General features: G+C 40.3%; 1 protein-coding gene across 15 annotated transcripts in view; it reads left to right on the top strand.

The window, feature by feature from the left end:
* Positions 1-27,616, top strand: part of MAST4 (microtubule associated serine/threonine kinase family member 4) — a 521,544-nt gene that overhangs the window by 419,626 nt on the left and 74,302 nt on the right. For 8 of the 15 annotated variants that reach the window (XM_059694451.1, XM_059694453.1, XM_059694456.1 and 5 more), the window contains 2 exons: positions 3,038-3,169; positions 23,101-23,170. In XM_059694451.1, coding sequence (XP_059550434.1) covers positions 3,038-3,169; positions 23,101-23,170 — 202 coding nt within the window. The remainder of the gene's footprint in view (positions 1-3,037; positions 3,170-23,100; positions 23,171-27,616) is intronic. The other 7 variants (XM_059694454.1, XM_059694452.1, XM_059694461.1 and 4 more) reach the window with 1 other exon arrangement.

Here is a 27,616-nt window from a genome sequence, read left to right as displayed (position 1 = left end):
AGACCGCTAAAGTTCAGAAATGCCACTCGCAGGTAAAACTGGAGAGAATCGTAGGAAAGCATGCTCTAGGCTGCTCATAGCAGTGTTCTATGTAATAGCTGACCATTTGAAGCAACCTAAACATTTATCAGTTGGAAAGTGGAGAAATGAATTGTGGCATAGTCATCCACAGAACACTGTGCACATAGCAGAAAATGAACTAGCCCTGCACATCTCCACATGCGTGAAACTCGAAGGTAGTATTGGGCAACAAAAGCAAGGTACAAAAAGATACTATTTAAACCATTCATATAAGGCTAACATGATGCTACAAAGAATATTTTGTTTAGGGATACACACATACACATAAATATGTATGTTTATGTGCATATATGTTTATAGTAAGAGTATAAAGGAAAACAGTAATTTTAAAGGCCAATTTCATGAGAGCTGTGAGGGGGATATAAAAGGGGAGAATGATAGCAGTTGATAATATTGTGTTTGCAGAGCTGTGTGATGAATACACAGCTATAATGTTACCATTTATACTTTGGAGACTTATGTTATATCATTGTTATAAAATCAAAAGCTGACAGAGGGGCAAGCGAGGCCACATACCTTAGTGGAGGCTGAAATTCTTTTTTACATCTTTATATTCCTCCATCACAGGGCCTGATGGTATATACTAGGTGCTGAGTAAATGATGAAGTCTATTTGTTACATATAATTCGATAGTGATTAAAATAAATTAACCTTACTCCTCTTTATAGTGTTCTGTAGTAATTGTGCCACACTTTATGTGCCTTTTGATTACTCTTTATTACTGTGATTGTCTTCAATTCTCATATTGAGATTAGAGAAAATGTGGTTAAGACTTTAATGATCCTCTTAATTCTTTTCTATGTAGACTTGGGTTGAATTCCTTCCCCTTCAAACATCATTTTAGGATTTAATCAGCGGAGTGGGAAGAGAGGAGCCTTTCTTTCAGGTTCTGAGAGTACTTTTCCTTATGTTACGGAGCCCACAGGTTGTTATTCACCCAGAAGCTGTAGAAGTCTGTCAGACTTTTTGGAGAAATGGCATTCATCACAGTCTGGTAGATTGCTATTTCTGTATAAAAAGAAGAAAATGTAAATTAAGGAAAGGACCATTCTCATGCCTTGATATGTGAAATGCCTCCCCACTCACCATGCCTCTTAGCTCTGACTGCCCATTGCTACCTTCTCTGTCGTGTATGTGATACACAGAATGCCAGGTGAGGGTTCCTAGAAGTCTCCAGGAAAACAGGAGGAAGGAAAACTGCCTTCTCTCAATGCTTATGCACCCAAAATATAGAGTTATGCTTTCTATTTTTCTTAGTTAGAGATAATATGTCAGGCCACTCATTGCTGACACATGACTTTACGCCCATCACGTGACTCAGTGGAGATGAGAACTTTATTTGTGCCCTGAGGAAAAGGAATACTGGCACAGTGTTCTGCAGCTTATCTCCACACACAAAGCAGTGCTTGTTGAAAGCCAGGGATTCCTCAAAGAACGGTGAACAGGATAGTCCCATTTTAATAAAAAAGGGAAGGTTGAATATCCTAGGCTCCTATTTCCAGGAAGATTCTAAGCATGAAATTTAATCCAGAAGCCCCAAAGAAAAGACTGATGTGCCTCTCCTACAATAAAAATTTCTGCGTAATAAACAAAATCAAAAGAAAAATTGTGAAAATGTCTCATGCTTATAACTGACCAACATCAGATTGCCTTAATATAGAAAGAGCTTGTGTAAATTAATGTGAAAATTGATGAGTGCACCAAGAGAAAAATGAGCAAAAGATGTAAATGGCATGTCACAGAAAAAAAATTGAACAACAAAAACGTGTGAAATGTTCACTCATCGTAATCCCAAGAGAAATGTGAACCAGGATAATGAGATACTATGGTTCATCTAGCATATTGTCAAAAAAGGTTAAAAATTGGTAAAATCCAACAAGAGCCAAGTTGTGGTGAAGCAGTTCCTCTCATATACTATCGCATTCATCATTGAGGTACTCCTGTGGAGGGATTTTGCAGATGAAATTAAAGTCCAAAGTCAGATAATCTTTTATACAGAGATTATTTGAGTGGGTCTGACCCAACTGTATGAGCCCTTTAAAAGAAAGCATTTTCTCTGGTTAGGGCAGAGCAGTTAGAGATAGATGTGAGCCTGAGGTTGATTGAATGTGGCAATTGTGGACTTGGAGTTAGGAGAGGGCAGAGTCCAGAAGCGGGCAGCAAGCAGCCTTAGGCTGACAGCCAGGATGAAATGGAGACCTCAGTCCTGTCACCTCAGTGATCTGACTCTCCACAACCTGTATGACCTGGGAAGTGGATTCTTTCCCAGCCTCCAGATAAGAGCCCAGCCCTGCTGACACTGTGATTGTGGCCACATGATACCCTGAGAAGGAAAACTGGGTGAGGGTTCCTAGGGAACTGGGAGCTGGTGGTTTTCTGCCTTTCTTTGATTTTGGCTTTATGATCCATTGAGAGCCTCCTGAGCTCAAACAAGTGAAGCCTACCTAAGATTAATAAATAGGTTATCATTTTTTAAGCCATTAAATGTTTGGTAATTTATTACATAGCAATAGAAAACTAATATAGGTATTGTTTTGTTTATTGGTTTTATTTTTAGAGTCCTATTTTATTGTAAAGTCACTATATGCTAAGTTCATTACCTTCCTGTTCCCCAAAGATAAGCATTTCTAAGTTGCTCCTTTCTCCTTCCAAAAATTCTTATGAATATGTGTAAATATATTTTTCTTGAATAACCAAGGTACAGGGATCTTCAGGAGACCATTTTAAAATTCTGCCGACCACAATATTACTTCCATATTGTATTGGATTCTAATGGTAAAAGTATGAGCTCTAAAAGTAATTATGCTTATAGAGGGTGATCCACAGGCTAGATGTAGATAAATAACCGAGACCTACTGATGCTAGGCTTTTAAAGTCCTAAGAGCAAATATTGCCCTATTGGCCAAAATACCTAACCTTTTGTGTCTTCAAAAATTGTTTTACTGTGAATTTGCAGGTGATTACGTAGATTCATTTGTAAGAGGATTTTTGGAAGAAAAGATGGAAAGAAGTATCAATTTCCTATTGGACACCTCTGGAAATTACTCAAGACAGGAAATACCTTTAAAAAGTTCACATAACCTAGTAGGTTAGTATCTAGTATATATATCATTAGTCATCACTGTACTTGCTGCTTCTCTGTTCACCAAGCCCCTCTTCGAAGATGTAACTGACCTAAAATTGACATTTCTATCAGTCGTGCAGCACAAGGGTTTCCTTTTCTCTAACCCTTACCAGTACTTATTATTTCTTGTGTCCTTGATAATAGCCATTGTAACAGGTATGAGGTAAATTCTTTTTTAAAAAAATATTTTATTGATTTTAGAGAGGAAGAGAGAGGGAGAGAGAGATAAAAATATCGATGATGAGAAAGAATCATTGATTGGCTGCCTCCTGCATGCCTGTGACTAGGGATCGAGCCTGTATCCCGGGCATGTGCCCTTGGCCGGAATCAAATCTGGGACCATTCAGCCCGCAGGCTGACGCTCTATCCATTGAGCCAAACCAGCTAGGGCTGAGGTAAATTCTTAGTATGTTTAATGTGCTTGTTTATTAATCTTTTGTAATGTCACTAATATCCTTTTGTAATACGCTGTTTGACTTTTTAAAATTAATTTAATTTTTAAATTATTTTTATTTTTTTAATTACAGTTGACATACACTATTATATTAGTTTCAGGTGTACACCCCAGTGGTTAGATGTTGCATAACTTACTAAGTGATCATCCCAATAAATGTCCTATAAATCTGACATCACACATAGTTACTAGAATATTGTTGACTCTATTCCCTATACTGTACTTTACATCCCCATGACTGTTCTGTAACTACCAGTTTGTACTTCTTAATCCCTTCACCTTTTCACCCATCCCCCAAACCCCTTCCCTTCTGACAAAATGCTCTCTCCATCTGAGTGTTTCTGCTTTGCTTATTTGCTTGTTTTATTTTTTAGATTCAATCGTTGATAAATATGTATTTATTGCCATTTTGTTGTTCAAATTTTTTTAAATCTTTTTTTATTCTTCTTAAAGAAAAGCCTCCAACTTTTCATTTAATACTGGTTTGGTGGTGATGAACCCCTTTAGCTTTTTCTCGTTATTTTACTTTTTGATTAATGTAATATTTTTCTTTCATTCTTTTGTGGCACAGTTTGTCAGTATTTTTCTTTCTGATTTCTTCCGTTTTTGTCGTCATTGTGTCTAGCTGTAGAGTTTCATTTTATGGACGAGGCTGGGCTTGCTCTGAGCATCACCTGTTCTGACCTCGCTGCTTCCCTGCCCTCTTTGCTTAATAAGTTTGGTATCAGTGAAGCATTTCCTTACTCATACTCCTTAATATGTCATATGGGGTGGTGTTTTTTTCCAAGCAGTGACCAAGGTTTTCACTACAAGCTTTTTCCTGAATCTTGCCTTCAAAGGTGAGACAATAGCAATAAAAAAAAAAGGCATCAAAACAGTTTCTCTCTACGCCCTAGACAACTAGGGGAGGTTATGCACTTACACATTTCTGCTCAGATGTTTGCAGTACCATTAGGTTCACATGCCACACTCAGAGGGCAAGCTGTTACTCATGACTTTTAGTTTGCTGGTGGGAACAGCTTGGTCAGTAGAGATGAATGATCTTCAGGTATCAGTGGAAGATTTCTCCTTGGCTAAGGTGAGACTGGGGACAGAGCCTTGAATGTAACAGTGCCTTTGTTTTATCTATTTTGTGACTTTCATTCAAAAGCTATTAGCAGGTTTTTCATGCTTGAAATATTATTTGCCAAACTGTTTAAATCTGCTTTGGAGATCTTTAACAAAAGTATTCATTCAGCAAGGCAGTCACCTCCTTTGGCCAAGTAGACATGATGGTCCAAGACAAATGTATTCCTAGCTTCTTTCTATTTGGGTAATAGAACAAGGCTAATTGTGTGCCCATGGAGTCATGGCAAATTGATTGTTAGCTGTAGTAGAAAGTAAGTGTCCTGATGCCCCATACAACCACTCTTTCTTTAAAAAGATAGAAACGTCTTTTTCTACTCAAGAAAAAAGACATGGTCACTCATTGGCATTTTTTTTCTAATTATAAGCAGATTACAACAAAATCAACTTAACCGTATAAAACTTGTGTTCAGTTCAGAGCACCTTGAAGTATTCCTCAGAGGTTTCATTTCATGTCGGTTACAATCAGCAAATCATTTAGTCAGCCCTGGGTGGGACATCACCCGGGACTCATCTGGTGTTATTAAAACCTTCAGAAGGACCGAGACCCAGAGTTTCTTAATCTAGTGTGTGTGTGCCCAAGTTTTATAATTTTACAATGCAGCTGTTCTGTGATTTCAGTTATTTCATAAATCAGTTTCTCTGAATTATGGAGAATGCCATCTTTTTTATTCCCTGCTACACACACAGTTTTATATTGTAATCCTTAGCCTTTGTGTAACTGCCAATTGTTGGCCTGAGCAATGACACATCTTGCCCTTCCTGCTTAAGAAAAAGGATGATAAAATCAGACGGACTGACGTCAGCGTGTTTTCCTCATTGGGGTATTGCTTTGTGTGGAATCAGTAATGACGGGTATATACCAGAATCATGAATATGTGTTAACTTTTTCATAAAGATCTCTCTGCCCTGTGACTTCCATTTATCATTTTGGTCCTTTGAGAAGACTGCAATGTTTATGTGTAATTTATTCCTAATAATAATTTAATGACTGACATCTTTCATATTCCCCTGCTCTCTAAATGTAGAATTTAACCTGAATGGCCTCTGAGTTAGCTTTTTAGCTTCTCCATTATAAACTGAAGCTTTTGGAAGCTGATGTCTAAATTTAATTTTAAAGCTCCTCTGTGTTAACAAAAGTGGTATTAGTTTGCGGGATTTTGTTTTGTTTTAGTACATGGGTTTTTCATCCATAAGGAAAGACTCTTTATTCTTTTTTTAAATCAAAATGTTGCAGTTTTTTTTTGTGTTTATGCATCAGCTATGGATTTGCTTTGATTTGGTTTGATTGCTAAAGTAATAGATGTATCTTAATTGTGTGTTTTCCAAGTTAGAGTTGACAGTATTTAGTGATACATTGGATGTGGGGTGAGGGAGAGGTCATCAAAGGTGGCTTCCAGCCGTCTTGCTGAGAATATGGATGGAGGGCAGGGGCATTTCCCAGGGCGGAGGAAAGGAGAACAGATAAGAGCTGAATGCTTAAGAGTTCATGTTGCTGCATAATGGATTGAAGATACCAGGGAGCTACCAAAGTGACAAACAGTGTTGTTCTATGGGTGTGGAACTGAAGGGGTTGAATCTGTGCTGGTGATACCAGTTTGTTCATAGACAGTGTTTAAAACCCTGGGAAGGGATGAAATCATTGAGAGAAAAAGTTTTGGAGTGAGAAGACAGAACCTGGGGTTGAGTCTAGTGCAAACACTTAGAGGTTCTGGAAGGACAAGTATCTAGCAAGAAACTGAGAAAAAACAATGTGAGAGGCGGGAGGGCAAGAGGAGAATCCAAGGGAAGACAGGGCTCCAGGAAGAGCCAGTGGTTATCAAGTTGATAGAGTATGACTTATATTTCATTATTTTTAAAAGATATAAATGACATGTATTATGTCTTCTAAATACCTGAAAGTTTATATTATTAACATTGCCCACCTCCCCCGCAAAAAAACCCTTCCTTTCTTATCTACTATTAGAAAAATGGGAGATTCCTTTATGTTGAGGATTGCTTTTATTCTAAGATCTATGATAAATGATCACCTGGAAAATAGAAGGTGCATTTAAAATCCTTGCTAAGTCTATTCTCTCCTCACCCTCGAGGTTTCAGAGCCTGTTGCGCTGAGACTGGACCGCTTTGGGGACTGTCACGTGACTGGTTTTTCTGGTACTGTGGTGCTTCTGCCACCCTCTTGACCAGCGTAGCCCGGGTTAGCGCTGAACTTGAGTTAGTAACCCTCAGCTGTATGTAAACACAGACTACCTGAAGCCCAGTCGCTGACAAGAGTATGGATTCGGGTCACAGAAAAATGAACTGTTCCACAGAGCTAAAGAACTTGGGGCTTCTATTCACATGAGGATCAGCCCTCCGTCCTCATTAAGCGCCCAGTGCCCCTGATAGAAGGTTAAGCATAAGCAAAGTGGCCTTTACCTATTGGGCAACCTGCCAGAGAGGGTTAGCAATCTACATTTCCAATTTAACTGCATGTGCTAAAGAGCATTTTCTTAAATATCACGTATAGCAATACCATCCCTATCTTCGAACTTACTCTGGCATCATTATAGTATCGGCTTAATGATGCTTTACTGCAAATTCGTGTATTTACTGCAGCAATATGTGAGTGCTTCTTTACAAAAGCCATGCAAATTGCAGGCTTGTCAAGTTCTAAGCTGTTATGTTAGGAGTACCAGTGGGTGAATTACAGAGCTTGTCCTGAGATGCTGGGTGTGCGTGCACTGTGGTAACCCTCACCAGTTCAGAGGGCTCAGCTACAGGGAAGAGCTACCATACACACCTCTGCTTTGGAGTTGCGAGCCCAGTTGGTTTCCTTGGACTAGGGAAGAGAGAGGTGGAGAAAATGTAGAAGAGTGTACGTACAAGAAAAGTCATAGAGTTTAGGAAGAAAAGTTGAGATTTGCTTTAAAAAAATCTGAATTATTTTAGGTTTCTAAAAATTGTATTTCAAACCCTTTTTTTCTATTTATAAAAGCTGTGCATATTTATTGTAGTTAATTTGGAAAATGAAAGAAAATATAAAAATCATCTGTATTTCTTTCCATCAGAGCTAACTACTTAACATTTGGATTTTTTTGTCTAAATGTGTACTTTTTATATATTGACATTTTTATAATATCTATTACATTTGTGTATACTACATAAATTTGTGCATGTAAACATAAATTAATATGTAAACATACATCTGTGTATATACGTGTAAGTATGGGATCATAGATATAATTTTCTCTAGATCATTTTCTTTCTATATTATTTTGAGATTTTTACATATCATTAAATGTCTTTTCCCCCACAATGCTTGGTTTTAATGAGTACAAGATATTCCAGCTCATGAATGTGTGATAGTTACCTTCCCCTAATGAATATTTTGGCTGCTTCCAGTTTTTTATTCTTATAAGTAATGTTGTAGTGAATAGTATTATACAAAATTCTTTGTGACCAGCACTGATTAGTTTCTGAGTTTAATCTGGGAAGTTATTCATTAAAGGGCTGGCCTTCTGTTGTCTTGTATTTGTATTGTTGGCCGTCCATTGTTGTCTGACTTCCATTTTTGCGGCCCTAAGAGTCAGAGATTGGGTCCACAGGAAATGCTCCTTAATGCTTGCTGCAAATGACATTTAATAAGCATCAAGAATGTGTTGTGAAGGCACCAAAATATCTTGATGTGTATCTCAGTGAATCTCAAGTGTGTTCTCTCTGGGTGAAACAATAGTTAGCCCCATTAAACTTCCAGGAACTCTGTGCCCAGTGACATGGTGGCCTGGCGAGTCGGTGAGGTAGATGAGGAAGGGACTATTAGAGGAAGCTGGAGAGCTGCTCACTTCACACTGTGTGCCTGCTTTCCCAGGCATGGAGCCCTAGACGCTCATGTAGAAAGCTCCAGCTACTGTGTAACTCCAGCATCCTGTCACCGAGCCCTGTTAATTCTGAGATCTCTCACAGCTGGTCGAGTACTAAATGGTGTATGTAATAAACACTGGGCCTCAGTGTCAGGGTCAGGGTCAGGGTTTTGCTCACCTCTGCCAGGTATCAGCAGTGCTCCTTTGAGCAGATCATTTCCTAGGTCTCAATCTCCTTTTCTCTAAAGTGGAAATAGTAGAACTGGCCCTTGCAGTCTCAAATGAAGGATTACATGTGACAATATTTGCAATATTATAAAGTGCCAAGCAGTGTGAGGTTTTAAGAAACGACCAAAGTATTACTATAACCAATCTGAATTCATGATGTGGTTCAAATGATAGGACACCATAGTGTGTAAATTCAAAGCAAATTCGAACATGGGCTTGTTAGAGTCTCCGGGTGGATTGGACAGTGAGATGTGGCATCCTTGTGACCGTCTGCTGGGACACACTTGGGGGAGCCTGTGGTATTTCATTTTGGCACACCGGCCTTTCAGGTCCCTCAGCTGGTGCACGTCCTCTGGCTTAGAGCTGATGTGGGAAATGAACAGCATTTTATAACAAGTCAACCCCAGTGGGTCAGACCACAACAGTTCCAGGGGCACTGCCTCGGGGATAGGGAGTAGGGGGGGTGATTTGGGAGTGGGGTTCACAGCCCCCCCAAGTCCACCTTTGCTTCAGCCAGAGAACATCAGCCTTTGTCACAGTTTGGGCTGAAGAGTAATTTTTTGCTTGAGTTGAAGATAAAGATCAGGACCAGGTCTGGAACCCTGATCACTGCCTCTGGCCTCCTTCCCAGCGAGGCCCTGGGGTCTGGCCCTGAAGGTGCTCTCTGGAGGGATCAGGAAAGATCTGGGATGTCCCCAGAGTGAGCTATGATTCACTCTGGGGCCCGAACACGGTGTCTGGATTAATGCTTTTCATGCATGTTTCTTCTGTCCCACTCTGTCAAAGAACATGGGCCCCCACCTGAAGAGGGGGTGGGGGAGAGATTACTTTTCCAAAAAGAGGCACATAGATTTACAGGTATTTAGTTGTTACAGTCACCATTTGCAATATTGATGTGTTTTAAGGATAGAGAATATTAGGAGTTTAAAATTCTGGAGTTAACACCATACACAAAATTAAGACACTAACAAATGAGAAAATATCTGCAATAAATATAATGGGCAGACGTTTACTATTATCTATATACTAGAGGCCTGGTGCACAGATTTGTGCACTGGTGGGGTCCCTCAGCCTGGCCTGCGGGGATCGGGCTGATACTGGCTCTCCGACATCTCCCGAGGGGTCCCGGATTGCAAGAGGGCACAGGCCAGACCAAGGGACCCCACTGGTGCATGATCGGGGCCGATGAGGGACCGCAGGAGGGCTTCAGGGCATGTCCAGCCCATCTCGCCCAGTCCCGATCGGTTGGACCCCAGCAGCAAGCTAACCTACGGGTCAGAGCATCTGCCCCCTGGTGGTCAGTGTGCATCATAGTAACTGGTCAAACGGTTGGACACTTAGCATATTAGGCTTTTATTATATAGGATTGCCAGTGCGCGTCATATGTACTGGATGGATGGATGGTCACTTAGCCTTTTATATATATAGACTAGAGGCCTGATGCGAAAATTCATGCAAGAGTAGGCCTTCCTTCCCCCGGCTGCAGGCACCGGTTTCCCTCTGGGACCCGGGCTTCCCTCCTCCAGCTGCCCGCAGGCACCCGGGACCTGGGCTGGCTTCCCTTGGGCCACCCACAGGCACCCAAGACCCAGGCTGGCTTCCCTCTGGCCCCAGCTTCATCAGGAAGGATGTCTGGTCTAATTAGCATATTACCCTTTTATTATTATAGATATAAACGGCTAATATGCAAAGTGTCCCCTTGGGAGTTCATTCAGGAGTTCGATCATTTGCTATAATGTGCACTGACCACCAGGGGGTGGCACGGAACAAAGGAAGGCCCCAGCTGGCAGCCGGCAACCAGGGAAGGAAGGCCCCGGCTAGCAGCCGGAAGGCCCTGATCGGCCCTGATCACCGGCCTAGGGACCCTACCCATGCATGAATTTCATGCACTGCGCCTCTAGTGAAATTATAAAGAGATCTTTTAAATGGATGTAAGAAAAAATTCTAATGCCTCATTGAATAAACAGGCAAAGGACAAGGACTGGAAGCTCACCAACAGAAGTAGAAATGACCAGTAAACAAGTGAAAAGTTTAATCTCTCCCTGAGCAAATAAATGCAAATCACAATAATGAAATGCCATTTTCACCTGATTTGCAAATATTAAAAAGCACGCCTGGTAATAAATATTTTTGGTGATGGTATAGTGAAACGGGTATTCTCAGTACATTATTTTAAGTTGACAATCTTTTTAGTAGGCACAGTGATAGTTTATGTCAAGAAACCTAAAAATAGTTCATATTACTTGAACTATTACTTGAACTTTATGGAATATAATTAAAGGAAATGATAACAAAAGTACTCAGAAGTATATTTCAGGTTGTTAAATGCAGCATTATTTGTAATAGTACAAAATTGGAAATAGCCTAAACTTTAAATAGAAAGAAGGGTGACTGTTGAATTGTGATCCATCTGTATAATGAGTAATTTGTAGCCGTTAAAATATCATCACAGTAAAAAATATTTAATGGCATAGGAAAATTATAATTACAATGTAACTATAAAGAGCAGGATACAAAAATGAATATGGTTTATGATCCTATTTAAAAGTATGCTTTGCATATACACATACACACTATCAAAAACAGACGGGAGAAACCACAGTATTACATTAGTAGGATTACCAATTTCACTGTTAAAACTTAATCTATTTTCCAAGTCCTTCATGTGTTACCTTTAGAATTAGGTTTTGAAGTTATTTCCAAAGTGAGCAGTTCTTTTTCTATGGATTTTAAACATTACACCCGCAAAATTCCAGGTGCACATTGCTCCCCCCTCTCCATCTGCCTCCAGTTTAAAGTAGTTAAACAGCTTCATGTTTAGCATTTTCCAATATCGGTCACAGTACTAAAGTTAGCCCTCAGTCTAATTCATCCTTGGCCAGCCCCCAGTGGTGGTGGGCATATGCCACCACCTTCTACCTGCCACCACCTAGGAAGGCCTAAGTCTGCCAGGGGGAGTGTGGGGTCTGGGTGAGACTGGAGTGTTGTGACATAGATTGCTGAATAACAATCTTTTTTCTTTTTGTTCTGAATAATTGTGGTTGGAAAACATTATTCAAATTACTAAGCCATTTAGTAGAATGTTTTGGGTAAAAAAAATAAAAATAAAAGATGTTAGTTAAAAATGCCCTAAGACTCCAAGTTGTACCTCTATCCTGTAGGGGAAACATCAAATATTTGTTTTGCTGTGGCTTCATATCATAAACTGTAAAAACTAAGCCCTCACCGAGCCATTATCTAGTCCATTTTCCACCTGATAGCACATTTTTAATGTTAGGCTTTTAAATCATTCTATGAAATGATTAGCTGTTATAACACTTGCAGTTTCTTACCTTTACAATTACAATTTGATTAAATGGGTAACCAAATGTAGATGTGGTTATTCATTATCTTTATGTTGTATCTCGGTCAAACAGCCAGCGATTCCTACTCCAGCCCCTGGGAAACCAGCTCAGGTCCATCCTTGGCTGAGACTTGCTGAGGAGGACTAAGGCGAGGCGCTGCCCCCTGCCCGGCTCCACTGACACCGTGGTCCTGGCCAGCCCAGTCCAGTGACTTCTTTGTGTTCAGCCTGAGCACCCCACAGCATTTGGTGCCGGGAAGCGTTTCCTGCTTCCTGGAAATTGCTCTTCCCTGGCTCCCTGTGACACTTCCTTCTGTGTGTCCATCCTCCTTATGGGCTCCTTTTTGTTTCCTGCCCGTTTTAACTACTGGGATCCCTCTGTTTGCACCCTTTACTCGTGACCAGCACTCTCTGCCCAAGGTCTGCTTCGCGCACGTGCTGAAGTCCACAGCTTTCCCTTCGACCTGGACATCCTCCTGAGCACGCTGAGCACTGGAGCTCTTTCCGTCTGAGGATGCCCCAGCAGCACCTGTTGCCAACACCGCGTTTGTCACCACCACCGGTCTGTTAGAAGCCTAAGGCAGCAACTCAGTACAGTTACCCCCTCGGCCTCATATTCTGATACACCCTCCCTGTTAACCCTTTGCGGTCGTATTAAATTTGGACATGGGTGTCGTACTGGTCGGAATTAATTTCCATTGAAAGAGCAGTGATACATAACATGCAAGATTATGAAGGATAAGCAAGATTTATTAATTCTTTTTTGGAACCACGTCACTACTAGTAGAATCACTACAAACGTTATCACTTTCTACGTCAGAGTCAGTATTCAAGGTGCCAAAATAAAACTCTTCATCGTTACTTTCAGATTCGCAGTACACTTCTTTCGGTAACTTTCTTTTTGCCATTTTGGAGTATTATTTTGAAATATCTTAACAAGCAAGAATGCCTAATTATAGTTAAACGTGATTTGTAAAGCTTTATTTGAAATTCTGGGAAGTATCTCTGAAGCTTGTCGATTTCTTCACTCTCAAAAGGCGACTGACTCGCCACGGTGTTTTGCATGGCGAGTGCGGAACGACCACGTTTGTTTATATTGAGTTTCGATATCTCCGATTTGTTGGGGCAGTGTTTTGGTTCGTGACAAGGTCGCTTAGACACTTAAGAGCTTTCAGAGAAATTATGAACTGATACATGAATGAATAGAGTTAAGATTCGTACGGTTCCTTGCTGTGGTGGCTGAGAGCAGACATATGACCGGAACGGTAAAAAAGCTTTGGTGGCTGAGAGTAGATAAACGACCACAAAGGGTTAAGTCTGACTTTGCCTCTGATGCATTTCTGCACCTGGATCCTCTCCCCAGCCCTGGCTCCGGACTTCTGTAGTAGAATGAGATGAGGGTCTCTCTCTGTGCCTCCTCTCCTTGCCTGTGACACTTCCATCAAATCCCTCATATTATTGAAGCTATTTTTTTTAAAAGACATGCACTTAATTATGTCTTTTAACTAAAGAAACACATCCCATGGGTTGCCTTGATATACATGAGTGTGGTGGTTCCCAGAGTGGGGTCGCCAGACCACCTGCAGCAGCAGCAGGAGACCCAGTTGGAAATACAAACTCTCGGGCTCCAACCCAGACCTACTGACCAAGTCACTGTTGGGGGTGCCCAGGAATCCATGGCCTAGCAAATCCTCAAGGTGATTCTGATGCACTCTACAGTTGAAGAACCTACTATGGGTTCTAAAGCATGGCTGTGCATTAGAATCACCAGTGGAATTTAAAACACACACACACACACACACACACACACACACACACACACACAAAACACCTCAGGCCTCAGACCAGTTAAATCAGAAACGTCAAGTGTCTGGCCTGGCATCAGTATATAGCTTTCTAAAAGCTCCCCAGGGGATTCTGATACATAGGAAAGTTAGAGAACAACTTAATCGGTAAAATTCACTTTCTCAGCGGAATCTGAAGCATTCTTTCTCAGACTTGAATGCACATGGGAATCACCTGTGAAGCTTCACAAATGACTGATGCCTGCCCCCCACCACACCCCATTCTGATTTCCGTGGACTGGAGTGTGACTTGGCCATCGGGTTTTGTTTTATGTTCCCCAGACTATTTGTTATAAAGTGAAGCCAAAATTAAGAATCACCATCCTAAAGCTCAAATTCTGAAACTATAGTGTGCCTAAGAATCACCTGGAGTATTTGATAAAAATAGAGACCTCAGGGTTCCACCCAGGTGATGACTCACCTGGAATACTGCCCTAAAGGTTATTTCCAAGGGGTCCTCAGACTTTTCTAGTTTGAGGTTTTTTTGTGTGTGTTTTTGTTTTTTAAGAGAGAGAGAATAGGAAGGATGGAGGTAGAGAGAGGGGGTGGGGGAAAGAGGTTGGTTGCACATGCCCCTATCAGGGCCGGGGATCGAACCTGCAATCCTGGTATGTGCCCTTGACCAGGAATCCAGCCTGTGACCCTTTGGTATGTGGGCCAGTGTTCCAACTACTGAGCCACACTGGCCAGAGTTCTAGTCTGTTCTTTATCCTCTATGCTCTCCACAAATCACTGCCCTGCCCTAATTGCATCAAATTAGTTCCTTAAATATTTGGAGAAAATGTGGATTATTCAAGCCAATAAACGGTCTTGAATCAATCGATTAGCAATTTGGGAAAAAAAGTAGACTGCTATTTTACTGCTTACACCCAAAAAGTTTCACATAGTTAAAAAAAAAACTTAATTAAGAAAAGAACCCATAAAAGTACTATAAAAATACGGTTGCTTTTAAAAAATAATTTGGAAGTAAAGAAACACAATAAAGGAAGACCACCAGGAGGCTCGGAAATGTTATAATTTCTTCTTACAAAACTATCGAAATTATGGACAATATGAATGTCCCTATATACAAAAATGCTAAAAAAAAAATGGAAAGAGCAAAATTCAGACAATTTTCTAACTGTTGGCCAGAGTTTCTATATCAGAATATCTTTATCTTCCATATTCTTTATGTTTCAAAGCTCCAATTATACCTAATTTTTTATTCAGAGAGCCTTAAAGACCCTGTCTTGCTTTTTGAGAGAGTAATTACAACTTTTTTACACTGCCTGAATACACCCCGACATCTCTGAAGGGTTCAACACATTGTAATTAATAACTGTGGCTCCTTAAGGTAGTAATTCTCTAAAGGTTGATATTTGCGCATACCGAATCTCAGAGAAGCTTGTTCTCAGGGGTTGAAACAAGCTTCCTTCACCCCACCCATCAATTACTTAGGATCCTGCGCTAAAAATATCATGGACACATGTATAGAACTAAATAGAGTAAGTCCTCAAATGGACAGGTCCCTGTCGTGATTGAGGGCAAGTCATATTTTCTGCAATGAGGAATGACTAGAATAGTTAGAGGGATCTCGTGTTTGCTTCTAATAATCACTTGTTAAATTGAAACCCCATGCTCTGATTTTAACTGTCATAATAATTTTAAATGTTTTACTATTACATGGACCAAGTAATAGGCATTCTGCCTATGAAAAAAAATGAAAGCATGAGATGTGCAGTTTTAAATCCAATGTCTCATTCATTTATTTTTAGGTATTGAACAAAAGGAACACTGGGTGTTTCAACTGAATAATCAAATGATTAAAGTTTGTACTAAACCTGTAAAAAAGATTTTGATTTATGGATGCTTTCTTTCCTATGTTTTTCTTTTATAGAGACTTTTACTCTTAACCCAAGAACATAGGAATGATATACAATTTAGGTTGAGGATGTTCCTGTTTTAGAGGAAGGGAGAAATTGTGGAAATGATTGAGTTTAGAGGAGAGGAGCTATGTGGGTTGGTTAGGGTACCTGTAATAACTTACTTGATTAAGCACACCCGTGGGCAGGTGGCCATGTTTTCAGAGTGTCGACATGGTAGGCATGTATTTGTTTGGGTTGATAGGGGAGGGATCTCAGGTCTTAGTCCTGTTTTGAGAAAACTTGGAAGTCAGAGAGCAGTGAATGTGTGAAAGGGGTGTTGAACTAGTTAGTATACCCGAGACAAGGAAGAGGGAAGTTGGCTTATAGAAGGAAATAGGAAAGTAGGAGGGGAAATCCAAGACCTCCTAGTTAAGAGCTCTAAAGGGCAAGTGGAAGTGTTGGAAGAGGTTTGCAGTGTACCAGGAAATCCTAGAGCCATGGCTGTCCACCCTGGCTGCATTTTAGAACCACCTCATTTAAAAGAGGGTGCAGTAGGGCCTGGCCATCAGCATTTTTAAAGCTTCCCTAGTGATTCTCCTATGCACCCCAGATTGGGAACTGTTTATTTAGCTAAGGAAATGAAAGAGGGAAGTAAGGCAAAAACATTAGAGGAGAAAGACCATGGATTTTCAAGATCTGTATGGTTTATGGAAGCTGAAAGTCAGAATTCAGACTTGTTAGATACCTGGCACCTTACGTATTATTTTATTATGAAGCTGTAGAGTTGAGCATCTTTTATTTTTATAAATCTGAACATACTAGTATTTCTGGAGTTAGAAACTGAAAAAAAAAGGATTAACAATTTAAAAGAAAAAATACTTACACATTCTTGCTTCTTTCAGATAGAATTCCTCTATAGCAGAGGCCAGAGGAACATTTAACGTGTGTTAAATGAGACCGCTTTACATTTACTATTCACTTTTTAACTGAGAGCAGCTGAAAGGAAGAGGCTTATAATAGAGAATACATTCAGATTACATTCTGTGCAGGTTGTATGGACGTGCATTTCACTTACATACTTACCCTTTGACTAGAAATTACTCAGCAATTGAAGCAAACACTCTGAGGAGAACCGATTTCCTGGTAGCATCCATCCCTCTTCTAGGTAAAAAGGGAAATTCTTTGTATCTAATTATGGTAAAGAATTGAAATCCCTTCATGCAAGACAGAAAAATATAACACTCATACCCCAGGTTATATTCTTTACCTCAATCTTTTATCCAGTTTGGAGACTAATTAACTATCTCAGACTAATAGACTGCATTGAGTTTCATAAAATCGCATGGAACTACTGTTACAGTGGCTAGGTCTCGCCTCACCTTCCTTGACCTTACAGCTGCTACTCGGTAACTTTAAGCAAAGGCTAAAATTAATCTCCTCCCTATTGCTGGGAAGATGAATTACTGTAGATGGGAAGAAAACATACAACTAAAAATCAACTTTCCTCATCACTCCTGACATTCGCCAGTCTTTACCCGGGATCACCTTGAGATGTGACACCAATTCAGAGTAATAAGGAAAGGTCAACGGAAAGCTCAGGCCTTCTCAAGAACCCATTATAACGCATCTCCAAGGGATTCGAGTCAGTGCCATAGCATTTCAAATACAGGACACAAATTCCAGGGAACGGCTTCGTGAAATGAAGACAACAGGCATCGGTGAGAGCTGTATGACATAGAAATTGACCTGTTTGTGGAACTCTCTCTCACTCCCTACATCTTCTCCCCCCTGCAACTTCATCGCCATTCCTTAGAAAGCTTACATGCACAGTTGTTAAGAGTGTTACAACACAGTGCACTGAGAGCATTTTAGTCAGTAGTTTTGATACATTAAGGGCTTCTGTTTAAGGAAGTTTCTTTTTCACAGGAATTAGGATCCAGAATTGGTTTCATAAAATGAGTCTAGAGTTGATGGGGTGTACAGATCTGCATCTTATCAGTAGATTTTTAGTTTTTTGCGTCCTGTTTGCCTATTTAATCTGTTCTACCAGGTAGTTCAAACCTCTGTGCATAAATAGAACTTAACACGTAATTATTAAATCAGAAAAAAATCATATGTTTCTAGTTTACTACATAACAGGGCTAGGTTAGGCACTGAGAAATCAAAATATACTTTTTGTTTGTCTACCCATATAACCAGAATTTCTCCCTCACCAGCATTTAGAATTACAAATTAGTGAGAGAAAGATAAAAATAGAATATAGTGCACATGTCATTATATTTCGTTTAGTTTTACCAATGGTGACAGGAGACAGAGTGATTGAAATGATCCGTACCCAAACCTCAGTATTTAGCCTATAGAATTGTCCTTCTCTGCTAACCTCTTCCGAGCACTATTGGCTGGTTTGAGCATCTGAAACCAGTTAGGACTGTTAACTCTGTCAGGCACTAAATAACGCGAGCTGGAAAACTGTGCCATGCTCTTGAGTACAATTAAAAAAACTATAACCATTTGTAAGTGTTTAATTAAGTAATATAAGTGTTACATATGAGAACTAGAACCGAATGTGACGTTTTTGTATATAGTTGCGCATAGTGTGGACTATGAGTACATTTTAGTATATTCGAAATTATTTGTGGCGGTGCCTCCGTTAAGTAAAAGACTAAAGCCTACCCAGGTATTCAAGTTTTGCTCTTAATTCTCTCTCACACTCCCAAGCCCTATCCTCCCTCATTCTTCCCCAACTCAGTTAATTCACTATCTAGCCCTTTGCTTAGTCCTCAAAACCAAAGAGGTTCCGAGATCCTGGAGTTTAAGAAAGCTTTGGTTCATTGTGTGTGATCCCCGCTACTTGAAAACCCAGGCAGATAAGCCTGCTTCTCTTGGCCTGCTGTGGATACTCCACAGCTTACCAGGGACAGTTCCACTGAAGGCCAGTCAAGGTCTTCCTGTGTCCATTTAGATTCTGAGCAGCTGTCCAGGTTTAATGAATACCCTGCCATGACATCTGGAAAGGAGCCAGTTTCTGAGACAGCTGTCTAAGTGAAAGGAAGATTTCTCACTCTGGCATCAGCCAGGTCTGGGAGGCAAACTTCTCAGGAGATTTGAACTGTTGTTTTTGAAAGTTCATTCAGCCCCAGGTTCCCCCATAACTGGCATTCCTCCTGTAAGAAGATCCGCCGTTGGATGCATGAAGTTAGATCTGCAGGTTTTTAAGCAGTGCCAGTTGCCGAAAACCTCCAACACTCATTGTTAAGGTTTAAAACATCGCAAGTCATTTAGGCAGATCAGTCAACAATAGCAACAAGGATTCAAGTGGGGGCTTCTCTTTGATCCTCTGGGAAGTTCACATGGCAGTTATCATTAATTCTTGGATTCCCTCAGTCCTGATAGAAAAATCAAGGCAACCAAAAACGATCATTTTGCGAACAGACAGCTATTAAAAGCGCATTAATAATCTATAGTGGGTATAGCATATGCCTTTTAAAAAGATTTGCAGCCTGTTTCTCTGTGGTGAAGACACAGGACTTCTCCAGCCTAATTACAAAGCAATCAAACAATTTAATTAATCTGGAAATCACTTTCTTAACAATAACTGCCTCGAAAATGAGGCACCCTGTGCAGCGCCATTAGGTAAAGTACCATTTTGATATGTGCTTGTTTATTAGCCTCGCTAGTTCCCCCTGGGGATCACAGAGTTAATTACCTACCCAGCCCGCCTGACCACTGCTAAGGTGTTCTTCACCAGGTCAGAAACATCTGCAGCGGTACCAGCGGTCGGTAAAGTGTCCTAGCTCTCCAACATCCGAGAGGCAGCAAATCCCCGGGAGCAGCAGGATTTGAGTTATAAGCAAGTGCAGCACATATGGGCAGAGAATTAACTGGCACCAGTTTTCATTTGAAGGTCTCTCAGGTATTGCTCTGCAGATGGGGGGATGAATTTGGAAAGCCGTGCTGTGAGGAGTGAAGGTCAAGTATAGGACTTTGGTTTCGATCCTTCTTGCCTTCTCACCCCGGGGAAGCTCTGTGCTTGTCCACAGCAGTCTGGCCCTCACCTCTGAGATAGGCATATACAAGGTGTGCTTTATAATTTGATCTGTTCTAAATTAGCGGTTATTTTGATCACTATATAACTAAATAGTGTCCCTGAGTCTTCAAAGACTGAGTCGATAACAGAAATCAATGTTTATTTTAAGTAAGAACAAAAGACTTCAAAGATTGACTTCTACCTACCTGATCTACTAACCTTGTAAATTCTCCCAAAGGAAATGTGAGGAATGTTTTTGGTAATAAAAGATAAAAATCTGCACAATACTCATCTGCCATTTTCTTCTGTGACCCGCCCACCCCACTTCTCTCAAAATTCTCTGTCAATGGGATAGCCATTCTCCCAATCTACCCACATTGGAAACAAGGGTCATTTGTAGTCTGTGACCTTTTTCATCACTTATTTCTAGCTTATCACCAATTATACTTGGTTTGCTTACCTAACAGTTTTTCTATTGTATTTTCATGTCTTAGCCTAGCTCCTCCTCAGCCATTCCCTTGCCCACCCACCCAATGCAGTCATGCCAGGTTAAAATCTCTAGCATCTCTCTCTTGCCTCCATACATCTCTTTAGGCTTCCCACTAGCTAGTACCAGTACATGTAGTTGACAGTTCCCTGCTTCCAGGGAGCATGTCTCTCTTGCATCTGGGTTGTTTCTGTCCCCTTCCTGAGCCCTTCTATTTCATCTCTTACCTCCAGCTTGCTGAGCTGCCCTCAAATTAACCTAGTCTCTTGACCTTAAGGAGTTGCCAGGTATTCTGTTCACAACACCCTCATTTTCTCTAATAGCTCACTACACTTAAGAGCCTTTGAAATAATGTGGGGTGAGTGTGTGAATTTCAGTTTAGTTTTACAATCTGACATGAAACAAGAAGAAAGATCTACGAATAGTAAGACAGTACAGAAGGCTGTGTAGTTTTGAAGTTGAAGGGGTGGGAATTTGGGTTAGGTTTTACAGCAGTGTAGGAGTTCATGAGAAGAAAATGAGGAACATGTTCAATGAATGGGCCTAGAAAGGCAGCACAAGATGGAAAGGCAGAACCTGAAGGTTTTTCTTTCTTTCTTTTTTTTTTTTTTTAAAAGCAGATTTAAGTTAACTTGCCTCTGTATTTCTATCTCTGCCCATTCATTCTCAGAGTGATGGGTCACTGTGTATTATAAAATGTTACAAGGCTTCCCGGGGACCACTCATTAAACTTTCTAAAAGTAAAAAGGGTTTTAAGCTAATTCCTTGTTTTTCCCTTCTTCCAACTCTTAAATATATTCACTAAGCACTCTGTAGTTAGTGTAGTTGATCTCAGATAATCTCCAGATACAGTGCTCTCTTTACAAAGAACACAGGGCTAGGAACTGGTGACAAGTTCCGTTGGCCTTATTATTTGTTCTGAGTGAATAGGCTCGCAGGGATTGTTCTGAAAGCGCCTTGGCTTCCAACAATCATTTTGTTTCTCCTAATAATTTACTGGCAGTGTGAGCAAAGTGAACATTTTTTCCCGAGTGGAAAACAAAATTTACATGAAGATTTTTGGCAGTAGATTGGTTTCTCTCTAAAAAAGAAATTTTTTTTTTCTAGCCACCCTGAAATTATTGAGACCTTTTAAGGAATATGAAGAGTGATGTACCACCTAAGTTGGTGAGGGGAACAAAGGCTGTTGAGAGAAGTTGAAAGCACTTAATTTAGCCATGTAGATAAATGGACAGAAATAGTCCTGGATTGCTGGATGGCAAAAACAGAATCCATTCTCCGGGGGCCCAAGGAACAGCAGATGCAAAGGCAGATACATTTGATTGCAGCGGGGGAAAATGCTTCTCAACTCTCTACCCACAAAGAAACGGGCTTTCCCGAGCTTCCCCGTTAATGGCCCTGATTGTGCTATCTGTCATAAAGTTAATGGCATCTGTTGAAGGCATCGCTGTGAAATTTGCAACCTTGAGTTAATTGAAAAATTTCAGTAGCGGTGTAGCCAATCCGAAACTCCTCACGGTAACAGTAAACTTACCCTCTTTAATGTGTTGGTCTATTCTTTTGGCACAGAGGTAATAAATTGTTTACCTCCACGACTGAGGAACTGACTTTAACGTGCAATCTTGTATTCCTTACACCTAATTACAATTGTCACTTCGATTGCAAAACCAGTAATGTGGCAACTGGCTTGCTGTTAAGGATTAAAAATACCTTCCTGATTATTTTCCCTGTTTCCAGAACGTACAGGATTAGTTTGCAGCCTTTCCTCACCTCCTTATTGAAACCAGCCTCAGTCCCATCCGGTCCTCAGATAATGCTGCCAATCTAATTAAACATGCGGAGGGAAGCAGGGTGGTCTGGGTGTCCTCGGCTTCCCCACACCAGCTGCCTGCCAAGCTTTCTGAGCGATCAGCAGCCGGCTGCGTGTTCTCACGGCCCCCACGGAGCTGTCCTCCTTAGAGTGAGCCGCCGTCTGTGCTCTGTCCCCCCAGAAGGTCTTGGGGAGGCCCCCTGTCAGCCTGTGTGTGACTGTGGCTTTTAAAGCCTGCCTGGCCAGTTACAGCCCAGCTGCTCAGGAGCAGAGGGCTCTGTTGAAGAAAGTATTGGTAAGGGCGAATCCTACTGGGCCACTTTGGCCATGCTGAGATCGACCTGGGCTATTTGGGACATAGGCCTAGACTGCAGTATTTATGACTAGTTCTAACATATCTATCCACCTTTAAAATATATACTAGGGAATATGAGGATTTATTTTCCAGAACTCAGACTTTTATTCTGTTTACTTCAAATTAAAGCCACTAAGGTTCCCTCTCTAAAATAGAAAGCCCATCCCACCCGGACCCCTTGAAGCAGACGCTTCCACATCCATCCTGCTGTTTGAAATGCTAGCACATCTGGGAGGGTGGAAGGCCAAACATTCGTGTGTCCGTTATACTGTAGGACTGGAATATTTAGGTTATTAAAAAATGTGGAGGGCTGCTGGCTGGTGATATAGGGGAATGAGGTGATTCATATACCTTGTACACTTGGAATGCTGTGCTGGAACTCTGTCCTTCCCCCCAGATTCCTGCTGCAGGTAAAACTAAAGCATTTTGCAAAAGTGGACAGAAACTTAACTACTAAAGAGAAGAAGATTCTGGATATGGATAATGATACAAAAACAAGATCATGTTGTAAACTTTGTCCTTCTTTCTCTCTGCAGGCAATAGCCCTCAAGATAGCCCAAGAAATTTCTCCCCCAGTGCCTCAGCCCATTTTTCATTTGCACGGAGGTAAGGACTTCTTGTGAGTTGAATAACAAAATGTTATGTAGAGAACCACACTCCCACTCCCCTCAACGTTCCCCTGAACCCCCTGCCCCCTTGCCTTCTGCCTTGTGAGGTCCTGCTTGTTACATACCGTAGGACCTTCTCTGAACTCCCCTGGCCAAAGATAGCATTGGCTATCGCAGAACTTTGCTATAGCTCTTGCTTTAATCGTTTTAGAGATGATTTCTGCCTTGTGTTAGAGTTCTCTCTACCTCTCTGTCCTTCACTCGATGGTGGGCTCCCACTGATAACAGGAAATGACCATTTCCATCTTTTCCCCCATGCTTAGTACATGCCTTGTACGTGCTTAATGCTCAACAGATTTTTAGTGAATTTTCTGAGCTTACAGTATAAGGACTTGATTCATCTATGTGTCTTGGGGCAATATTTTATTGTTGTTGTTGTTTTTGAAATGCACTTTTTAAAAAATAAAAATGACTTTTGAGGGGTCACAAGGTATCAACTCTAAGATGTCCCTTTACTTGAGATCATCAAGCCATCATTTGATCGATCCCCCTGAGATAAAGCCATGCAGAAGCCATAGGAAGGTTTATGTTTTCTATTGTAGTTAGAATTGGGCACCAATATCGAGGATATCTGCCTCATATCTGGGTTGTTGAATCAAGAGCAGTGTTGCCCTCCAAGGACAGCGGGGCATATAATCTCATATAGAAACTTTTCAGGGCCAGATCTTCTATTATGATTTCGCCAAGTGAGAGGGGCCTACCCAGCCACCTTTCCTGTGTCTGTCCACGGAATTAGTGTACTTTACCCTGTCAGATTCAAACCTCCACCTTCCTGGCCCGATCGTCCCTCTCACATACGTACCCTGTCCTTTCCTGCCCAGAAATAACACACAGAAAACAAAATGCCCTTTCACTGAGGCCTCTGAATATTCAGGATAAATTCAGTTGATGGTCTGAATGTCCTATTTGCTGAATTTTCCTCAGAGATCTAGCTATACCTTGAAGTGGATTAAAGTAGCACTAAAAACACATAGTAAGTTAAAGAATAGATTTGTTTTAATACTTGTTACTGACTGGCAAAACTGCAGTGTCCTCACTGCCATTTGTCAGCATGTAGTGCATTTTATATTCCTGAATCCAGAGGAGACGATCTGTTTGCAGTATTTTCAGACTTCTCTATAAGTAAGATTCCCTTGTAAACATTGCCCCCCGCCCCACACACTCACACACACACTGTGTGTTTAAATGTTCATGTGTGAGGCCTCGGCCCTCCTCCGTGAGGAGGACACAGAGGAATTAAGACATGATCTCCCAGAACTTCCTGATACCCATACCCTGTTTTCCTCTAGTTCCAGCTTTTCTTCTTTGAGCTCCTTGTTTTAAGCACTGTAAAGAAAATGGGGAAATAAACTGGTCCCACAAGGCCTGCGTTTGCCCAGTGACTATTAATTCATGGCGGTGCTACTCTTATCAATGAAAACAAAAAAACTTTAAAAAATTGACAAACAGGAACACACCATAGTCTTTAAAACACACATCTCTCTCTCTTTCTTCTTAAAGAGAATGCATTTAATTATTTTAAGTAATAAGAAAAATGCAGTCTCATTACAGCATGCATTTAAACATGACAGAAATCATAGCCTCTTAATCCTGCCAGATTTATGAAAATGAAGAGAATCTAATAATTAAGTGGGTGACTGGAAGACAGATGAATCTGGTTTCTTAGCTATTAAAAAAATACACAAACCCCCAGGCATGCTAATTTTTTTTACAAATAAACCATAAACCGTGACAGAAGATTATCATGGGAGACCTCTAGTTCATTTTGCATGAATTTCCAGATGGAACTCTCTCCACACTCTTCAGAAAGTATTAATTTAGACAGGATATGAGTGATCATCTTTTTAAACTTTTATTCAAGTAAATAGAACCCGTGTTTGCTGTGAAAACTCCAGTTGGCATATTTTTATTTACCTAGGGTCTGTCTCTTGCATTTTAAAGCTCAGTTTCATTTAGAAAACATGGAAATTCCTCTCCGGGTCCTCCATTGGCTTCCATTCGGTATAAATTTCTGAGCCTAAAAAGTAATGCCGTTCTGAGACTTCCACATTTTATTATTTTGTGGATTTGGTCCAACAGAGGAGAGATTGCCCTGTTTTTCAACTTACTCTTGGGTATAGGGATGAAGATGAGATGATTAGTTGTTTCTGATCTTAAACCATGTGATAAATAATACTCCCCCTGTAGACATCCTCTGTAATGTCATAGTTTAATTTCAGACTCAAAAGTATGATGGACACCCTTGCTTTCCAAATTACCTAATACATATTTGAGAGTAAATTCATCTAGTTATTTTTTTTAATATCAAGTTAAAACAAAAGGATGAAAATAAGCATTGTAGTATAGTTGAGTTTGTCCAAAGCAAGGAAACACATGTTTACTTTGCTAACTACAGTACTGCTAACTACAGTCCATCTGATCGTGGAGTTACTTAACTTTTTTTCCTTGATGGGAAGAATAACATGGTTCTGCCTTTCCCAGAAGTTGTGGAGATTTATTCTTTATAAATTGCTTTCACGCTCGGGCTTATAAGCCCTGAATAAAGCCATGTGTGTCTACTTGCCTTGTTGTTATTTACCAGGTTAAATATCAGGATATATTTCCACAGGCAAATGACTAGAACAGACTTGCCTGCTGAGTTCAGGTTAAAAGGCACTTGTTGAGCGCCAGTGGGCAGAGCAACCTACTAGTTATGTTCTGAATTCTTTCTGGAGTGAACTTTAGTTGGCTACATTATATTAGCTTAGTCCAACTTCAACTCGAATATAAAATGCATCACCCAGGTGACTATACCAATTAAACAAAGAAATCTGCTTCCTTTTCTTACAGTTATAGCAGCCAGGTTGATATGAGAACTTTTCATTCTTTCTTTGTTGTTCCCCATAGTAATCTAAATTTTTGTGAGTGGTGTTGAGATGTTTTGTGGGGTTATTTTGCCCATCTCTTTGTATCCCGTGTTCCCATCAGATGTTTTCTCCTTCTTACTTTTTCATTTAGCAGAACACTGAGATTTCCACCCACAAAGAAAAAGCTTTTTTTCCAAAAAGCCTTGTTGTTTTGGCAAGAATATCATCTTGTCTTCAGATAACATTTTATTGGTAACTACTGCAAAGGAAAGACAACATTGTTAGTGGGATCCAAATTGCACTTTTGAGATAGCTTTCTTGAAGAAAGGGGCATTCTCTCTGAAGTACTATATATAGCATCTATAGTAACTTCTGATGTGCGGTTGTCATGGTAATAAAAATGCAATGGTCCTGTGTGCTCCATTTGAGTAAATAGACACGGACAACTTAGGGAACTTTATGAGACATAAATTATTTCTGGTCCGTGTATGCACAAGGTCCCGAGCACATTTTTGTTTAAACATCTTTCTGGTTGTGTGTTTCCTGGAATAAGCAAACGTGATTTATGCTTCAGAACTAATAAGAACATGACTCCTCTTGGAATTGTTCATTCATCTGAAATAAGTTCATCGATACCTGAGGGAAAGGAGAGTTAATGAATCACAAAACAAAATCATGGTGGGGGAAATTCTGTCCCTTACTCTTTCCAGAGACTAGTTTACGATAATTGCTATTAAATGTACTGAATAATCCTTTTAAAATCATAGCCTTTTCTTTTAAAAATTGGAGGTGTTTAAACTATAAAGTACAAGCATTGGTTTTTAAGTCTGTCATAAGTAGCCAAAGAAAACAGGACCACCTGTGTCCTTTTATTTGACAGTTGGATATCTTTAGAAGCATGTTACTATAATTGTCTTCTTCTTAAGTCTTGAACATTTTCAATGGTTTAAAAATACTTTTAAAGAATATATGACTTCATTCTCCCCTGGTATATTTCCCTGAATTCTCCCCCTAATTCTTCTCTCTGGTATATTTACAAACATCTTATTTTGCTTCTTTCTCTTAAAACATTCTTGATTCAATTGTACTCCAATCATGGTCACAGAAATGACAGGTAAATGTTACTGAAATCTTCACATTGTAGTCCCGCTGTGATTTGTCCGCTTGGAACTCTCCATTTCGTCTTTGTGGACCATTTGCATTTCTCGGAGGCAGCATCCATGGTAGCCTAGGATTACATTTCCCCTTGAACGTAATTTAGGCTGAACTGTCAGTTTTTTTTACATGAACATTTAATTGTGACATTTGTCAAATTCAAGTCTAATGCTGTTAAATTCCCTGACTTCAACCTAATGGTGAATATGTCTGATAAACGTGGTCCACTCTCATCTCTCATGTAGTAAATTAATATAATCATCAATTATAAAAAGTCTGTATTTGACACTCCATCTGAGGATGCAGTGTAGCTCTTTATAGAGTAATTTTTTCCTCTTTCCTCCTCACTAATAAAGCAATGGCTCTGGAAGGTCAGAGAGTTC

This window comes from Myotis daubentonii, chromosome 4 (assembly GCF_963259705.1).
Source record: "Myotis daubentonii chromosome 4, mMyoDau2.1, whole genome shotgun sequence".
Classification (NCBI taxonomy): domain Eukaryota; kingdom Metazoa; phylum Chordata; class Mammalia; order Chiroptera; family Vespertilionidae; genus Myotis; species Myotis daubentonii.
The sequence above is the reverse complement of the archived record's forward strand: the minus strand, read 5'-3'. Positions and strand labels throughout refer to the sequence as shown.